At 34.5% G+C, this 18962-nt stretch overlaps 1 protein-coding gene across 2 annotated transcripts in view; it reads right to left on the bottom strand.

The window, feature by feature from the left end:
* REV3L (REV3 like, DNA directed polymerase zeta catalytic subunit) overlaps window positions 1-18962 on the bottom strand; it is a 172149-nt gene that overhangs the window by 52218 nt on the left and 100969 nt on the right. For both annotated transcript variants that reach the window (XM_046674363.1, XM_046674364.1), the window contains exons 16-20: window positions 18121-18246; window positions 13713-13905; window positions 12555-12666; window positions 6831-6946; window positions 4391-4509 (exon numbers count right to left, since the gene is read on the bottom strand). In XM_046674363.1, the coding sequence (XP_046530319.1) occupies window positions 4391-4509; window positions 6831-6946; window positions 12555-12666; window positions 13713-13905; window positions 18121-18246 (666 nt within the window). The remainder of the gene's footprint in view (window positions 1-4390; window positions 4510-6830; window positions 6947-12554; window positions 12667-13712; window positions 13906-18120; window positions 18247-18962) is intronic.

The following is an 18962-nucleotide window of genomic DNA, read 5'->3' as shown; positions in this document are numbered from 1 at the left end:
ATACACACACCCTCACACACTCATTCTGAACATGCTCTCTGTCGTCAGAGAGCTTATTATATATTTTATACATATTTTATTTTACATATGCTTAAAATATACAACAAACTCTCTCAGGACAGAGAGCATGCCCACAATGAGCCTGAGTCTTGATCCCTTACTAGCTGTGAGGTTTCAGGCAAGTCACTTATCCTCTGTGAACTTCAGTTTCCTCATTTAGAATGACACCTCACTACTTTGTTGTCTTACTTATGCTGCAACTTTGTGACTATCAAAATTTTATAATGATGAGTCTGTAAAAGTGCCTTATAAATGATAAAGCAATATATGAATGCAAGGGAGTATATCATTTTACCTCTTTACATAATCTTCATTGCCCATCACAGTGTCTTAATTTTAAAAAGCACCTGAAACATGCTTATTGACAGACTGAAACCATAATAGAGAGTATTAGAACCAGATTCTAATGTTACCAAACTGAGATAATGTGAGGCTTCGATGCATGCACAGAAGCATCTGACCTTCCTAGTGACTGTTGGGAGTGTTCTCTCCCAGTTCCTCATTATCTTATCTGACTACTCTTTCTTAGGATCTGATTCCTCTGTCTACTCCTCAAAATGTTTTCCTTCACAAAAATGTTGTCCTTGGCTGAGTCCTGATGGCTCTCTCCATTCACTTTTTGCTGAGGTCATTCACTCTCATGTGACTTACAAGGCAGTATCTCTAATCCAGACCTCTACCCCATATGTGGGACATTCCTATTGAAATGTCTGTGGGTATCTTCACCTGGATATTTGACTGATACCTCATGCTCTGTATTCTTAAAGCATCATTTTCCCACCTAAACGTGATCTTAAACTATCTATGCCAGAACCCCGAAAATCATTCTTGAAACCTCTTCTTCTTCATCTTTTTGTACATCCAGTTCTTGTGGATTTATCCTCTAAATTGTTTTTTGAATCCCTACACCACTGCCAACTTTCATTTGGGCTACCCTAATAATGTTACTGGTTTCCTTACCTTTGGTCTTCTCCCCTCCTGCACTGCCATCAGAGACAGGTCTTAGACGTAAATTCACATGTCACTATCTCTACCCCACCTTAGCCACCCACTCCCAAGATCATACTTCAATATCTATAACCACCAATGACTGTATTCCCTCCATAATCTCATGCATCCCATTCTCTGACCACCATGTCCTATCCTTCCAGTTTACTCCCTCTGGTGCCGCAACCTCTCTTTGCTCCTTATCTAGCTCAAATTCCACAGTCGATCATTATAATCACAACTTTGCACATACTATTCATTTCTTTGCCCCTCTGCTGCTTTATTTGTAATTAACGAAACTTTAGCAAAGCCATAACCCTTTGCTTGCGACTTGTGGTCAAATCTAACCCTCTGTTACTCTCTACTTAGACCTGTGAATGTGAACGTAGCTGGCAGGTATCTCTTTAATTTCCTGATACAAATCTCAAATGGGCTCCCAGTGCTGCCTAGCTTTTATACTATAGTTTCTGCATTAACCACTCTCAAATTCTCCTAGATAACTTTCACACTTTTCTCTCTTCAAACCCCAAAAGCCCCTCCACTATGCGCACTCTCAGCTGAGCACAGTGATTCCTATTTCACTGAGAAAACTGAAGCAATGAGAAGAGAACCTCCACAGATTCTCACTGGCACATCTACCCACCTACCAACATCGGCACCCACAGAATCTGCCTTCCTGCCTGTTAAAATAGAGGAGCCAGCTATACTCTTACTGCTATAAACCCAGGCCCAAACGTGTGTCCTAGAGATGGAACTCAATAAATACTTGTTGAATTAAATCAGATCTGTTCCCAACCTACTTGGCAAATTCTTGAAAGGCCTGGATTAAGCTGATACCCAGAAGGCCTTTAAATATAATCTTCTGGGGAAGAGTCATTCTTTCATTCAAGCAGTCAACAAATATATTATGAGCACTATTTTTGTTACTGAGGATTTAAAGTCCAGGGGAATAGCAGTAATTCTATGTTAAAGTTAACCAGGAGAGTGAAAACTAGCATATTAAAAAACAAATTTTAGGGGCCAGCCTGGTGGCGCAGTGGTTAAGTGCACACGTTCTGCTTCGGCGGCTTGGGGTTCACCATTTTGGATCCCGGGTGCAGACATGGCACCGCTTGGCACACCATGCTGTGGTAGGCACCCCACATATAAAGCAGAGGAAGATGGGCATGTATGTTAGCTAAGGGCCAGTCTTCCTCAGCGAAAAGAGGAGGATTGGCAGCAGTTAGCTCAGGGCTAATCTTCCTCCAAAAAAAAACATAAAACAAAATAAAACACCAACAAATTTTATTAAACCCAAACTAGGCATAGAAAAAAGGATAGCCATTCAATTGTAAACTGTGTCTGGGGAATGCAACTGCTGTGTACATGTCCTAGAGAGAACAAGGAGATTGCACTTTCATTTTACATACTCTTCTGCATTTATTTTGTCTTTTTTATAGTGCACAGGAACTATTTTTAATAAAGAGCATATTGTAAAAACAAACTGTTAAGATTTAAAAAACAATAATAGAGTCAGAAACTGCTAAGTGTCATGAAGGAGACACAGATAAAAGAAATAAGGATAAAAAGGAGCTTTTGGAACTGCTTAAATCCAGAAAAAATAGTTTGCGGGCCTCTAACATGCAGAAAATTCTCAAGGCCAGCTGACAAAGATCAGAGATAGAAAATATTCAGCCTAGAATTAGAGAAAGGCTTTGACCCTGAATTTTCAGTAAGGACTACAGAAAGCCCTAAACTTTGAAAAAGTACTTACTCTCTAATTTGTGATTTTAAGCTAATAGTAGATAATTGCTACAGCTGCCTTTGGATTGTCAAGGATGAAAACAGCCCTGAAATTAAGATTCAATAATTTAATTTTGTGTTTACATACTTAATGTATGCGTTCGTCCCAGGCATTATTAGAGACTGCAGTTTGAAATATATAACGGAATATACAAACCAAATATACCACAATCTCTCTACTTTGCATATCCTATCTCTGTCACTAGGAATTATTTTGAAGTCACTGGAGATTCTTGTGCTCTGATAACATTTTAAGAAGAAAACAATAGGATAAAATTATCTTCAAGCAGATACATATATTGTACATTTTTGAATTAGATGAAATGTGAGCATAACTTTAGGCTCATGGTGGGGAGAGGAAATAAAAAGAAAAATGAGAATACCTGAATTTTATATAAATTATATATATAATTATATATATAATTCTTTCCTTATCTGAAAGAATTACTGTGTTATAGTGCCCAAAAGAACTGCAGAGGGTATGTACGGAAAGTCAAATGTTTTATATAAATCTAGAAGAGCCAGAAAGATCATAGTGAATATTTGCATATAATAGAAAATGTATAATGAGAAAGTAGTTTCAAAGAGAAACAACTGAAGAGCTTCTTTTAAATATAAACATTTTATCTGATATTATCCAAAGTTCAAAACCTGAGAATGGACCAACTTACAGTAGGCATCTTTTTTACATTTCAATAAGAGAAATCAGGCAACTTCAAGGACGTAAATATGACCTAGGACCCTATGATCTCACATTTTTAGTGAAAGAATTATTTCTCTGAGTTATTGTAAATTAGTAAGATACAATCACACACCACATAATGACGTTTCAGTCAATGACGGACTGCATATTCGATGGTGGTCCTGTAAGATTAGTATCATATAGCCTAGGTGTGTAATAGGCTATATCTAGGTTTGTGTAAGTACATTCTATGATGTTCACACAACTACGCAATTGCCTAACGACGCATTTCTCAGAATGTAACCTCATCGTCAAGCAACTCGTGACTGTAGTTTGGTGAAATTTATACCACCAAAATCCTTATCTGAGCCCCCAAAGCCTCAACTGGATGCTCCTATTAACTATTTCGAAATTCTCTCTTTCCAATTTACCTTATACACCAGACCCAGTTTTTAAATATCCTTAGTTCAAAAAGTTCTTTCCTATGTTGAGAATAAATTTTTCTTACTGTAATAAATCAAAAAAGCCAAGCTATATTCATCTGGATTTAAGTGCAAAAATGATTCAAGTGCAAAAAATGATGAAATTATACAACATTCAACACACACAACATAATATTTTATGATAGCTATAGACTTTTCTAGCTACTGCTACTTTAGACACAAATAGAAAAAAACTAAAATTCATCAATAATACTAAATACTTTTGTAGCTTTGCATTTTAAAAAGCAGAATTTATTTCTGTAACTAATTAAGTATAATAAAAATAATTCACAAAGAAGCATAAGTTATATAGTAGTATACTAACACTCTATAATTATTAAAATCGTTACATTGATCTAATCTGTTTCCAAACAAAATATTACATAAAGCACCTTACCTCATTTTTCATGATTCTCCAAAGATTCAGCGTAATTCGGCCAACAATATTTATCTCACTCATTGTATCTGATCCATACTCATCTCTTTCAGCTGCAAATCTGTTCTCAATTTTGTCATCTACAGAAGTAAATATGGGTTGCATCAGGACTCACAGAGACCAAATTTCCAAGCAAATTTTGCCAAAGAAAATGAGAATAATAAAGATTAAAGATGAAGATTAAAGATGAAATGTAACTCACAGTCTGTTTTGTATCAGACTTTGAGAATAATCATTATTTTGACTAATAAAACAACTTTTCTTTTTTCTTGAAGTTATGAAAGAATTTTGTGAAATAAATGTATCTGAAAACTATGTATTTTTTAAATTAAAAAATGTAGATACACACACATGTAGTTTTAAAACAATAAACCCTTTCCTCTTTAAGTTTGGTAATTTCTGGCACTATTTTTACAAACTCCTAATGCCACAGCATTTCTTTGATGTTAGGATGAAAAATGTTTAAGTTAAACTGATAATTTCTTGGGAAAAAATGGTAGAGTTTTTAACCTAAACAATTTTCTGAAAATCTGCTGACATCAGTTAGTGATGTTCATATTTAGGATGAAATTCTCTTAACTGTGTATGGAGAACTAGATGAAGAGTTCCTCTTACAACAAACAGAGTTCTGAGTCTAGTTTCTTAGGTGATGATTTTACCTAGAAAAGAAACTAAAATGTGTTTCTCTTATATAACACTGGGTATGTTGTTGATTATAGGCTCTGAATAATAAACATATTTACCATATACTGAACGTCTATTATGATCTAAGATCTTTACTAACATTATTTCTTTTATTTTAATACAGCTATTTTACTATGTTAGTATACTTTTTATTTTACATTGTAGTAAATTCCACTCAGAAATGTTATATCTTGCCCCAGGTCATAAAGTTAACAGAATCAGTATTCTAAACCAGGGTTACCTGATTCCAAAGACCATGTACACACACTTACCCCTTTTCGTTTTTTATTTTAAAGAGATAATGTTTAAAAGTTTTTTTTCTTTATTTAACAAACACACATAATGTTTACTATGTTCTCAGGCACAGTTCTAAGTACTTCACAATCGCCCTATGAGATAAGTTCTATTATCATTGCCATTTTACAGATGAACAAATTGAGCTATAGATAGGTTAAGCTTGCTGGACATCACACAGCTAGTCAGCAGTATAGCCAGGATTTGAACCCAGGCAGTCTTCCTCCAGAATCTCTGCTCTTTACTATGCCGCCTCCCTAACCATGCCCTTTCTATTGCACCATGTTGCCTCATAAAAATAGTTTCAGCAGTGTGCTGAAAGGACAAGCGCTTTCATTCACTCTTATGATCTGAAGTCATATACCTTGCCTGTTACAAGTAATTAAAGCACAGTGAACACTCATGCCGCCCCTCCTGAATATTCAAAAACCTATCCCAAATGAAATGCTGAAAAGATTGAGATATACCACTATTCCTATCAAGGAACACAGAAGCTACAGAAAAAGTCATGCAATGAAAAACTAAACAAAGTACTCTGCCTCTTTATTCTAAGCTTTTGCAGTGCTCAAAATATTTATTGTCCTTCAAACGTCTAGCTTCAACCTTTCCCTTTAAATTTACCAGTGCTTAAGACATTTTATCGAAGTCATACCCTCTCTCCCAGGAACTCTTGATTAGTTTTCACCGATTTTGTATTTGATCTTTTAGCCTCCCAAAGCACATGCTACTTGCTCTAGTCAGACTTGTGGGGAGCCTCTTAAAGTTACTAAAAATTCTATAGGTATAAAGAAAATATAATTTTCAGAAGTGCTCTATAAACTGCAATTTTGATATGAATATTATTATTGCCCTCCCATTTCAATTAGGATCAGACTTTTGGGGAACAGCCTCCAAAATTCACACGATTTTTTAGCCTGACACCCAAATAAAACTCAACAGTCAGTGTTCTTCTACCATCTCCTTCCTTACCAGCCAAATGGATAAAACATAGAAGCAGACAAACGAAATAACATAATGGTACTTCAAGGCAAAGAAATGTTACATGCTTCATAATGATTATGAAGACTATCTCATAATACAGAAAACTACGATAAGATGCTGGATGAAGGAAGCATAATAAAAATAGGATATATGTATGATTTACGTCATATAAAAAATAAAGACCTACAGATGTATATGAAAAATGACTGAAAGAGAAAACCCAACAAATATATTAACAGTATATATAGCAGTGAGATTGGAGTAGTTCTTCTTTGACTTTTCTTGACTTTTAAATTTTCTCTAATGGAGTTATGATACATCTAGAACTTACACAATTTAGTATTAAAAATTAGGTTAGAATAACAATACTTTTTAACAACTTATCTTTATTTACTTTGTAATTTGCCCTGTAAAACCACACAAGATTCACAGTGCTTCATACCTGGCACCCGAGAGATCATCTGACATAAGTTCACACTTAAGGCAGCAGCCCTCTGTAAGAGGTAACCCCAGGAATGCATCTGAATCTCGTACCCTAGCAGAATATCAGGATCATATCTAAAGAAGGAATGAAAAATTAAACAAGGAACACACATTTGAACTTTTCACCAGAAGAACTCATTCTTCATGATATAAAGCACAAAAATAAAAATCTATATTCTATAATGTTTCTTAGATGGGCAAGGGATGACATAGTGGAACCTAGAGAATTCCCATACATGAAGGAATGAGGTGATTGGATTAGAGTTCTTGGATTTGAAGCTACTTTGGTAAGGCAAGCATAGTTTTCACTCAGACTATGTATTTATTTGATATAACCTGGGATGGAGGCTGACAGAAAGTGGGGTGGGAGGGAGGCATAACCACTGAAATACATGAGTGAGGGTAATGTGGGTAGGGGCAGGGTGAAGTGTGAGGGCCTGTGTGGCTACTGTATTTTGAAAAAGACCCTCCAGATCACACTGTTGTCACTTCTCTACCCCTCTAACCTATACTGTCCTTAAACAGTTTTAATGCTGAGGAAGAAAATGAAAACGTCTTTCTTTCCCCACTTAATTTTAGTAATGACTTGGTCCTCACATGAATTAAGGACTCAGTAATGACAGATTTGTCCTCTAAACTTAAAAGGAAGGTGACTCAGTTTAATAGAAGAATAAAATATTAATGGGGGTGAGATTAATGTGGGGAAGCTCAGCATCAGAAAGTAGGAGAAAAATGTGCTTATTGTGGTCACAGAGTTGCATTCATAAAACTGAACTGACAATCTGTATCCAACTCAGAAGGAGCTTCTTTGTGGCTCCTCTTAGAACTTCCATGGTGACCACCATAGAAAAATGTTTGGTTACAGTGTAAGGGAAAATAAACATGAAGATTTAGTTCAATGGGAAAATTGTGTGTGGAAGAGAGGATCTGATTATAGTCACAAGTTGAGAGTAAGAACTTTTGAGAGCAAAAACTACAGTAATGCTATCAAATTATAAACTCCAAATTACTCTGATCATTGTATTGTTTATAAAAGCCAAAAAGCAGAGTGAAAGATCACAAAAATTTATAAGTTGGGTTTTACATAACTGCTGATAAAGTCACTATAATGAGTTGTGGGCTATGCAGCCTGTCCAGATTCTATCATTTAACACCTGAAGAATCATCCAATGCCTGTAGTACAGAATATACTAATTTACTGATTTAAGCTATATAGGGCTACTCTGCAAGTCTGTGATATAACAATGGATCATTTTGAGTAGATCAAATCTATTTTTAGAAATGGTGTCAGCTAATATTTTATCATACTTCCATAGCTACTTTCTTAAAATGGGTGTCAAATGGCTTTTTTACTGAGTCAACAAAAATAAGAATGTCACAAAAATGTCTCCTTATTTTTAACCCTGGAGGATTTAAGTAGCTGATATCAAAAGAACTAGGTTTGGGGCCAACCCGGTGGCATAGCAGTTAAGTTTGTGAACTCTGCTTCAGTGGCCCGTGGTTCACCGGTTCAGATCCTGGGCACGGACCTACATACTGCTCATCAAGCCATGCTGTGGTGGCTTACAAAATAGAGGAAGATTAGCACAGATGTTAGCTCAGTGACAATCTTCCTCAAGCAAAAAGAGGAAGATTGGTAACAGATGTCAGCTCAGGGCCAATATTCCTCATCAAAAAAAAAAAAAAAAAAAAAGAACTAGGTTCAAACTTCTGCAATAGCATTTTTTATTTTTCCTATTCCTTAAAAGCCTATCCAAATACATTCTATAACGTAAATTTTAATATCTGCTAATCTGTTTGTGATCCTGTTATACCATCACAGACTTATGGAGTAGCCCTCAAACTTGTCAGGAGAAAATGATAACATATCTACTATCCATGTGCTTTTCTCCATATAAATAGGGTTGAAATTTTTGAAAAAAACCTGCTTATATAATAAACACTTATTGATTACCATAACAGACCAGCCAAATAGACCTTTTCATCAACCTACAAAAGAAAGTATTTTCTTGGGGGCTGGCCCGGTGGCCAAGTGGTTAAGTTCATGCGCTCTGCTTTGGTGGCCCAGGGTTTTGCCTGTTCGGATCCTTGGCGCAGACATGGCACTGCTCGTCAGGCCATGCTGAGGTGCTGTCCTACATAGCACAACCAGAAGGACCTACAACTAGAATACACAACTATGTACTGGAGGGCTTTGGGGAGAAGAATTTAAAAAAAAAAAAAGAAGATTGGCAACAGTTGTTAGCTCAGGTGCCAATCTTTAAAAAAAAAAAGGAAAGAAAGTATTTTCTTGGTAGCAGGTTCCATGTGGCTGTTGATTCTGGAACGAAGAGCAGGATTATGGCATGAGCATGGAGAAGAAAAAGAAAGCAAGGCAATATGTAACAATGGGGCAAAAGCTTAGTCTCAGAGGTCAATTCTTATAAAGGAAGACCAGAAAGATCCTAGGGCACTCAAGAGAAGTTTACCAACACCCTACCTGCTCATTAGTCTTCTAACATAACATCCGATACCTTAATACATCTTTGTTGATAGCAACTTCATCACCTCTTCCATTAAAGTGAAATTCTTCTCAGAGCAGCCAAAGATGAACTATCTGTACAACAAGTGCACCTCCCTGTAAAACTAACTATGTAATGTCTAAATTTGAGAAACTGGGGCCGAAGTATCAAGTGGCTCTTAGGATTGTCAGGGGCAGATGTGAAGGATTCCCACACACACAGAAAAGAACCCATGCAGGTGACTGCTTTAGTACTGAGTCACCTGGATCAGGCATTACAGAGTGGCCACATTGGCCACAAGAAGAGCCCTTCCATTAGAACTCTTATAAAGACAGTTCTTCTAATTTCTTCACCTGAACTTTGCAAGATGCAAACTTATTCTTCTTATTGCAAGAATTATTATCATTATAATCTTATTGCAAGAATTATTATTCTAGCCAGCTACTTGCTCTGTGGTGGCAACTGACTTATAAAGTTGGTTAAGTACACATTTTTTGATAATGTTTTGAAAATAATTTTTTCTCAATTAAAAAGACATTTTAATAAAACAGACATATTTTATAATCTGCTACTGGTCAGAGATGACTGCTGACAAAACAACAAAAAGTTACCCTGCTTCTCTTAACAGATTTACTAAATAAGTTTCACTCAATATTTTTCAGATTATTATTTTTTGACCCAGAGGCTGTTTCATCTCAAGAGACTTTTAAAGCTGATAAAACATCTGTGTCAAGTTTAAAATCCCAAGGATTCTATATTTCTCCTGTGAAAACATTTGGTGACAATAACAAAATCTTGGTGACTTTTTCTTCAATTTTTGTGAATTTTATTCACTCTATCAGCTCTCCTAAAGTTACAGAAAGAACAAAGTTGGGTAGATGGGATTAGTAGTGGAGAAAAAACAAAACTGTGAAGAAAATGGAAGCAGCAGAAACATGAAAATGATTTTATTTGCTTAGGCAAAAAAAAGTTGCTTCACAATTAATATTTTAAATAACCCATTAAGATCTGTACAGAGGCCAGATAAGGGAGTTCTAACTAGGGCAGTGGTGATGGGCATGGGGGAGAAGGCATGATCTTAAAAAATAATTCTGAGATTAAATGGATAGGATGTAATGTATGGATGTAGGGAAGAGAAAAAAGGAGGAATCAAAGCTTATATTTAAGTTAGAGAGGCTGGGAATAACGTAAAATTATTAATAGTTCAAAGAAATATAGAAAGAGAAAAATGATTGTGACAAGAATATAATGGATTTGGTTTTACTTGTTTAATATCACTTTATATTACCTTTTGTATTTGGCACCTAAGGACATAAATGTTAAGAATGGAAAAACAAAGTCAATAAAAGTCTTTGAGAGTATGTATCTGTATTTTATTCAGTTTTATATATAGCACCTAGCACTGTACCTTACATGTAAAGTTAATATTTAAGTACTAACCAGGTTAAGAGTTTTATTTGCATTACCTCATTTAATTCTCATATTTATTACCTATTTTGCAGATGAGGAAACTAAAGCTTAGAGAGACAAGAAACTTCCTCAAGACAAAAATACAGAGCTGGCTGACTCCAAAGCCTATGCTCTTAACAGAGCCTGTGTTGAGTAGATACTCAACAAATGGGGTGTGAGAGTGAGATAATCTCTCAGGTGGTTGTTTGGAATAAAATATAAAGGACATCAAAAATTGAAATGTTGATATTTAAGCATTTTTCTTCTCTTTAAAATAATCACATGATCTTTTATAGTAAGAACCAGAATGTCTTGTTCTGTTTACTGAATTTTTCTTAATTACTAGTATAACTCATGTTATGGATATTTAAGAAAGTTACTATACTTGCAAATGACTGACAAAATTCTCAGCGTTGGCAGGACTATATCTAACACGGAGAAGACAAGCATACAAAGCCCAGGACATTATTGGATGTGTGCTGGCACACAAAATAGTGTTCATTAATGTTCTGACATGTTCCTTTTGCTAAGTTGCTTGCAGAAATAAATGTGTGGGCACTGAAAGCATCTGACACGTTGATCACTTCTGTGAGAAGGTAAAAGGTAGGACTGACAAGGGCAAGACTCAAAGGGATGAGAATCCATCCAGTCACCAGTGCTATAAATGGTAAAAATACATTCTTCTTTTTTCCTCCCTAGAGTGGTGGCTAGCAGCATATCATTTTTGATGCTCTGACATTTAGTTTTGTTTTGTTGAAAACATTTTCTGGTTTCCAGTATTTAAAATAGTTTGTTAACCTGTCTGAGATTCAACAGATGTTGAGCCTGTAGAATATCATCCTGATCTTTAATGTAGAATATCTCAGTTTTATGGGAAGGAGTTCAACTATAGGAAGCACAACAGAAAGGACAGAGTGTAACCACATGCTCAAGGACAGTGTGTACCTATACATCAGGATCCAGAGTATGTTTTAGCCTGCTTTAGGCATTTAAGAACCTAAACCTAGCAATGGGCAGAAATCTTAAGTTCCTAGAAAAGTGAAGCACTTAATGAGAGTCCATGGCTACCAAGAGTTATAGTCTTGAGAAAATGCAACAAATCCACTTAATTGTTTGATTTTTAAATGAAAATATTTTTGTTTTTAAAAAAATTCTTTTCATAAATTTTGACAAGATTCTACTATCAACCATCAAGGCCAACTATCAAATGGTCAAAAGAGATCTTTAAGGAAATACGTGCACAAAAGACATACCATATAGTCCTAAATTTATAAAGAGACTGCATTCCGAAGATTTTTGGAAATATTGGTTTGTTTAGAACTCAGAAAAACAATTTCTTAAAAAAAAAAAAAAGGTACTGAAATGGTGGCTGGCCCCTAAGGTAGAAGCCCATTTAATGAATAATACAATTTAACTTTAGTAATGTTCTTCATTATTTTACCCCTATAGAAAAATCATGCTAAACTCCAAGTTGAAAGCTAGAGGCTAAACTAATATTTCTCTTTCACTTGCCCCTCAAACTTAGAAACAGCATATTCTTTTTCCTATCCCTAATCTGATGGAAACAGTGATGGTGGTGGGCGGTGAGAGCAAAATCTTTCCAGGGATAACTACTTTCAAGGGCCACAGGCAGGGATTCTCCCCCTCTTTCCTACCTTCACCTGTATTAATCAGCAACAGTATGAAAGGACTCTGAACTAAAACTGGAAAAATCAGAAAATACAAAACAATACCTCTTTATTATAGCTGCAATTTCTTGAAAAAGTGCCTTCTCATCAGCAGCATAGGTAACTTCTAGTCCTGTAATTCCAGATCTAATAAGTAATGGGGTCTGATATCTGATATCTAAGAAAGAAACAAAATGTTTATTATAAATATAATTGTGTAAGCAATATTATTCCTTACATTTTAAAGGTTTTCTAGTTTCATACACAACTGAAAATTCAAATTTCATATTTTCAGTTATTTTCCTGAAAAGTCTACATTCACAAAACTCCCCAGATAATAATGTCACCTGAAAAGAAATTTTATTACTGTTTCTGTTTTTAATTTTAATCAGTGGTATGCTGGAAAATGTTTAGAACCACCTCTCCAGGGGAAACAAAAGCCTTGATTTGTAGTGCTTGCTTATTTCCATGACATAAAGACTTCACACCATGAATAATTTCAAACTACTAATAATTTCAACTAATTAAAAAAATTATGAAAATTTAACAATTGGTTCATGAGCTGGTACAAGCCAGCTCAAGCATATCACTGATTAAACTGCAAAATCCTATACGGTTCTGCTCTGTGCTAAGACTTCCTCTTGAGTTGACTGAATTCATGTGTTACCATTTAAAACCGCAGAGGGACATTTTGTATTTTATAAAATGGTATGCTATATGAAGAACCTCTGAACCAAAAGTGTAGATATTTCGGAAGAGATAGAAACATAAGTTAGAATCCATCTGGGAAGACTCTTGTAAAACATTAACTTACAAAAGCACCTTAACTTCTTAAAGCAAAGAGAAACTGTATTAGCAACAAAATACCAGCAATGTATACATAAGGAAGATTGTCTACTCCAACTAGAGATACATAATCATTTGGATTCTGTATTAACAATTAGTATTTTATAAAATAATATTTAGAACAGATTAGATATGCTAACTGGAAATTTTGTTAAGACTTTATATATCAACTTTATATTGTATTGCTTCTGACTTCCAACAATAATCCGAGTAAGAATAATGAATCTAGGACAAAGCTATACATGAGACTTCCTACTCCCATCTCTGCAAACATTCTAGAAAGGAGTTCCTTACGCTTGCTTGGTTTAGATCTCTAGCACAGAAACTGTCCCATTAAAAGGTTCATCCTCGGGTGGCTAGGATAAAAATGAACAGTACCTTGACTGGAGACTGTCTTGTCTTTATCGATCACTATTACACCCGTGAGTTCTGTTTTGTCTGTATCCGGTAGTGGAGTGTCAGATGAGATGCAGTAGAACAGAGCACAGATTGGGTCAAACTCCGGATCTGGTTCTAAATCTCGCCTAGTTCGAGCATGTAACTCCACACTGATTAGGGTAAGATTTTGTATCTACAAAAGGAAATACAAATTATGCTTTTAAACATTTTTTTGAGACGTCCCGAAAGAAAGACTCCAAGGAAATGTGTGTGTAAAATTACAGAAAAAAAATCTATAAAGGACATAGTTACAATTTAGCACTCCACAGATTAAAGATTTTTACTTGTAAGATTAGATTAAATCAATTCACCGTTTATTTTAGAAAATCTTGTGCTGTAATTTCTCAATGACAATACATACTTAAAACTATTTGTCTGAAATACCTGCAGTGCCTCTCAATTTTCTCAATTCCTGTTTGGGGAACTAGGGAATCATTAGTCCAAGTGGTCATACATTCAAACTAAAGTCTGTTACTTCTTACTTTCTACCCGGATAACTATACTTTTACCTATAGTTTAAAGTAAAAAGAGGTATTTTTTAGTTTGAAGCTCCTACCTACTAATTCTCTACTACCTGAGGGCTACTTAAAATTTAGACTTTTGTATATACTAGGCAGACTTTTAATTATGGTTTTTCTTGGAAAAAAATCATAAGAATTGTATGGTATCAACTACACAATAGCCAGATTTTTGCCCATGCATATATTCTCTGACATATAATGCAAAAACATACTATTTTGCTTTATATACTATTTTTCTATACTAATAAAAACTCAACTATAATCCTTAGCTCTCTTTCTAAAATCAAGACAGAATAAGTAGAAACTCTGGAAAAGAAAAAGAAAATATAGGTTTAGATTCATGATTATAGCTAAAATTATAGCCATCATTGTACCAGTAATGTATATATACCTGGAAATGGAAAACACCACAATATTGGTAATTATTCAGACCATATACATTTAATAAAGGATTTGTATTTTGTATTTATCTTGCATTCCAACTGTTGAAGAAATGTAAATACAAAGCTCTCACTAGTGACGGGAGTAGAATTTGGTAAATCTCTTTGGAGGACAATTTAGAACTATCTATCAAAATTAAAAATGGAGGGGGCCAGCCCAGTGGCGCAGCGGTTAAGTTCACATGTTCCGTGTCTCCATGGCCTGGGGTTCGCCAGTTTGAATCCCAGGTGCGGACATGGCACCACTTGGCAAGCCATGGTGTGGTAGGCGTCCCATATATAAAAGTAGAGGAAGATGGGCACGGCTGTTAGCTCAGGGCCAGGCTTCCTCAGCAAAAAAGAGGAGGACTGGCACTAGTTAGCTCAGGGCTAATCTTCCTCAAAAAGAAAAAAAATTTAAAAATGGACATATCCTTTGATTTAGCAGTTCTACCCCCAAGAATATATTCTGCAGATACATTCACACATGTAGCCAAAATATATACACAAGGATGTTCACTAAAGATTATAATATTCCCAATCTTTTATAAGTTATAAAAGACTAAAACCTGTGTCTATCAGTTGGGGACTGGTTACACAAATTGTGTGGCATCCATAAAGGCTACATACAATGGAATAAATACTCTGTGACCTTTAAAATTTTCAAAAGCCACATCTACCTGTCTTAATATGGAAAGCTCACCATAATACACTGACAAATGGAACCAGTGAGTGTACTATGTTTCTATGTATGTAAAAAATGTTAAGCACACACACAGAAAATTTCTACAGAGACATAAAAGACACAGAACAGCTTACTGCCTTTGGGGAAGGAGACTGCTTAGTTTGAGATGGGAGGGAAGCTTACTTTTCATTGTAACTCTTTTTGTCCTGATTGAATTTTTTTACCATGTACATGTAATACTACATACATTCATGAGTAAATTTGTTATTAATTATGCATGGATAGGGCATAAGGAATAATAAAACAAATATCCACCAATCCACCACTTTCCTTAAGAAATACATACTGCTGTTCTAAAAAGACAAACTAGTATTAAAAAAAAAAATCAAACCAAGTAAAATGGTGAGTGAAAGGAAAGAACTTTACTTTTAAATATATACTCTTCAGGACTGTTTGATATTTTTCTTTTTAACAGTAAGCTTGTATTAATTTGGTAACACAAAAATGTAAAATAAAAAACCTCTCCCTAAACTCAAACAAAACAAAACCAAAAAGCTAGTTTAATTAGAAAAGGATGAACATGTGGAAAGACTATGGAGAAGACTGAAGACAAGTACAGGTCAAAGGAGTCTTGCAGGTTGATTTATGTACTCAATTTTGAGTATGAAATTTTGCCTTTCTATTCCTTGATACAAAACGCATTACTTAGGGGCATTTTCTTTTTCAGTAAACATATGGGGTGAAGAGATGGAGAGAGATTTATTGAGTGTGACTAGGAAAGAGGTAGGTGAGAAAGCGGGACAAGGATTACAACTCTTCTCTTCTGCATTGAGTATTTATATGCAGAAGAGAGAGAGATTAACCCAGAGTAATGCGAAACAGAAGAAAAAAATGCTACGGGCACAATTTCCGAGAAAAAGGAAGAGTATAGTACAGGAAGAGGAAGAGAGATTTTTTGGATTCATTCCCTATTTGACCACCAGATGGCTGTCTGGAGTGAGCCCTGAGGTGAAGAAAGCCAGTGTGGGGAAGCAGCTATGAGCAACCCACCAAACCTTCCGAGTGATTGTAACTTTAAGAAGGCCTATGATTCTGAAATGGGGTTATGTAGAATCAAGTAACAGTGTAAGAAGAAAATTACTTTTTTCAAATAATAATAATCAAATGTAACAAGTCTCTTTGCTGAGGTCTATCAAATTTGCTTTAATATTTTTTAAGAGAGTATTTTCTTTAATTTTCTAATTTCAGGTGTGTACTTGATATGTATTCCTGAGTTTATTGGGTAATTTATCTGGGCTTCAGGGGATAGTACAGGGTCAGGTATAAGGCAGGAACCAAATCAATACCGTTGAATGAAAAAAATTTACAAATATAATTACGGCATTAGACTATGTTCCAATCTAATCCTAAAAAAAGTACAATTCTTAGTTCAAATTCAGGGTAAAAATGTGAACAATATTTAAATTTTTCTCTTAGTCTATGCTCATCCCATCCTTAGAACAGTTTAAGACACAATTGAGAACATAAAAACAAAAAATGAAAAATTGAATTCTCTGCTCTAAGGGCAAAGACATAAAACAACTGTATAAACCAGCATTGTCTAATAGAAATACCATCAAAGTGACATAAGTATTTAAAAATTTTTTTACTAGTCACCTCAAAAAAAAGTAAAAATAGGTTAAATTAAGAATATTTTCATTTAATCCAATATATCTAGAATATCACCCTTTCAATGTGTAATCAATATAAAAAATTACTAATGAGATATTTTACATTCTTTTTTCCTATTACGTCTTCAAAATCAATGTGACTTTTACATTTACAGCACATCTCAATGTGGACGCTGAATGGAAATACTTGATCTGTATTTAGATATAAGATTTACAGCTGAAAAAGCAGTTTTACATAACTAAGTTGTTCCAAACATACTTAAAAGTTTTCCAATAAATCGGTCAAGTATCAGTTTTTAAACCTAAATTAGGTAAAATTAAATAAAATTTAAAATTCAATTCCTAGATGTATAAGCTAAATTTTAAGTTCTCAACACTCACACTGCTAATGGCTACCGTACTGACAGCACAGCTACAAACAAATGAAAATCTACCCTAATTTCCACCTAATTGCCAGTCTCATATGTGCTCTGAGTTGTGTTTTCTTTAATACAGACAGATTTACAGTGACCCATTCACACATATTCTCCAGTCCATCCTGTGACTGATGTACATTTTTACAAGATAGCTCCATAGTCTTTGGCACACGGTCTGTGCTGTGAATGCAACTGGGTTATAGACAGATTATATGAACAAATGAATTGTTGCAAGCACTAATCCACCGAGCCAACCTAATAGAAAAGACAAGTAAATGTCACATTTGGGATGTGATATAACATCCTAATATAACAATCCCAGAATAACATATAGATTTCCTAACAGTTAAAAAACCTTTTCTAATTTCAGCTTCTATAAACTGAATTCCAGTTTTAAGATTTGTGAAAATTGTGAAACCACAAAGCAGCCTCAATAACTGATGGCTACTTTAAAAGTTTCTCTATTTTATATAAATGTATAATTATGTAAAATAGTAAGAATAGTAAAGAACAAAATGAAGATTAACAGGCACAGAATTCAATATATTGCTCCCTCAGTAACCAATTTCCAGACTTCTTTGCCAGAATAAAACATAAAAGTTAAACAGTGCATGTGTCTTTATTGTTGCAGTTTTACCTCATGCAAAGCTTTTGCCTCCTGTAAGTTTTGGACGCTGACTTTGAAACCATAAGTATTGTTTAAAGATGGTCCATCAATCTGAGAAGTTTCTTTCTTTGGGGTATTTACTGATGTAAACTGATTCTATTAAAAAAACACATAGCCAGAAAAAGATAAATGAGCAATCATTTTCTTCCTTTTGATTACTTATTCCTACTTAGAGAATATGCTTTGTGTATTTAGTAAAATATGATAAACTAATATCTCTTTAAGTCCAAGAAGAAACCAGAAAAGTATTTTATTAACATTCTTTTCATGAGAGTAATTCAAGATACCAGAACTGGATATATGTAGAAATATCTAATATAATCTATAAGCAAAGCATAGTTGATCTCTGAGTTTACAAACCTCAAATACTGAAAATAACAGTCCTGTAGAGAGTTGACATTTATGACATGGACATTTATCATGACCTTTCTTGGAAGTACGACAAGCAAGCAGGCAATGTATTTGCAACTAGTTTGGCTAAAATTTATCAAAGATTTGAATTCTGGGTTTCAATTTTACCCTAACACAATATGTGTCTGAAAGATGAATTAAAACATAAACAATCCTCAAGGGTTTATAAAGAACAGAATCTTTCTATGTTTTAAAAATATTTTCCTGATTTCCCAATCCATTAACCATTTTCCCCAAAGTGACGATTTATGTTCAGAACACACTCATACTTGTTTTTAATATAAACAGCTTGTAATTCAACAATACTGATTTAAAAATGAAAGTTTTAAAAGAGTATTTATAATCTCAAAATAGATATACTAAAATACATCTTATGTAATTAATAATATCTACCAGAAGTG

Source organism: Equus quagga, chromosome 11 (assembly GCF_021613505.1).
Source record: "Equus quagga isolate Etosha38 chromosome 11, UCLA_HA_Equagga_1.0, whole genome shotgun sequence".
Lineage (NCBI taxonomy): Eukaryota > Metazoa > Chordata > Mammalia > Perissodactyla > Equidae > Equus > Equus quagga.
Note: the sequence above shows the minus strand (reverse complement) of the source record. Positions and strands in the feature narration are given on the sequence as shown.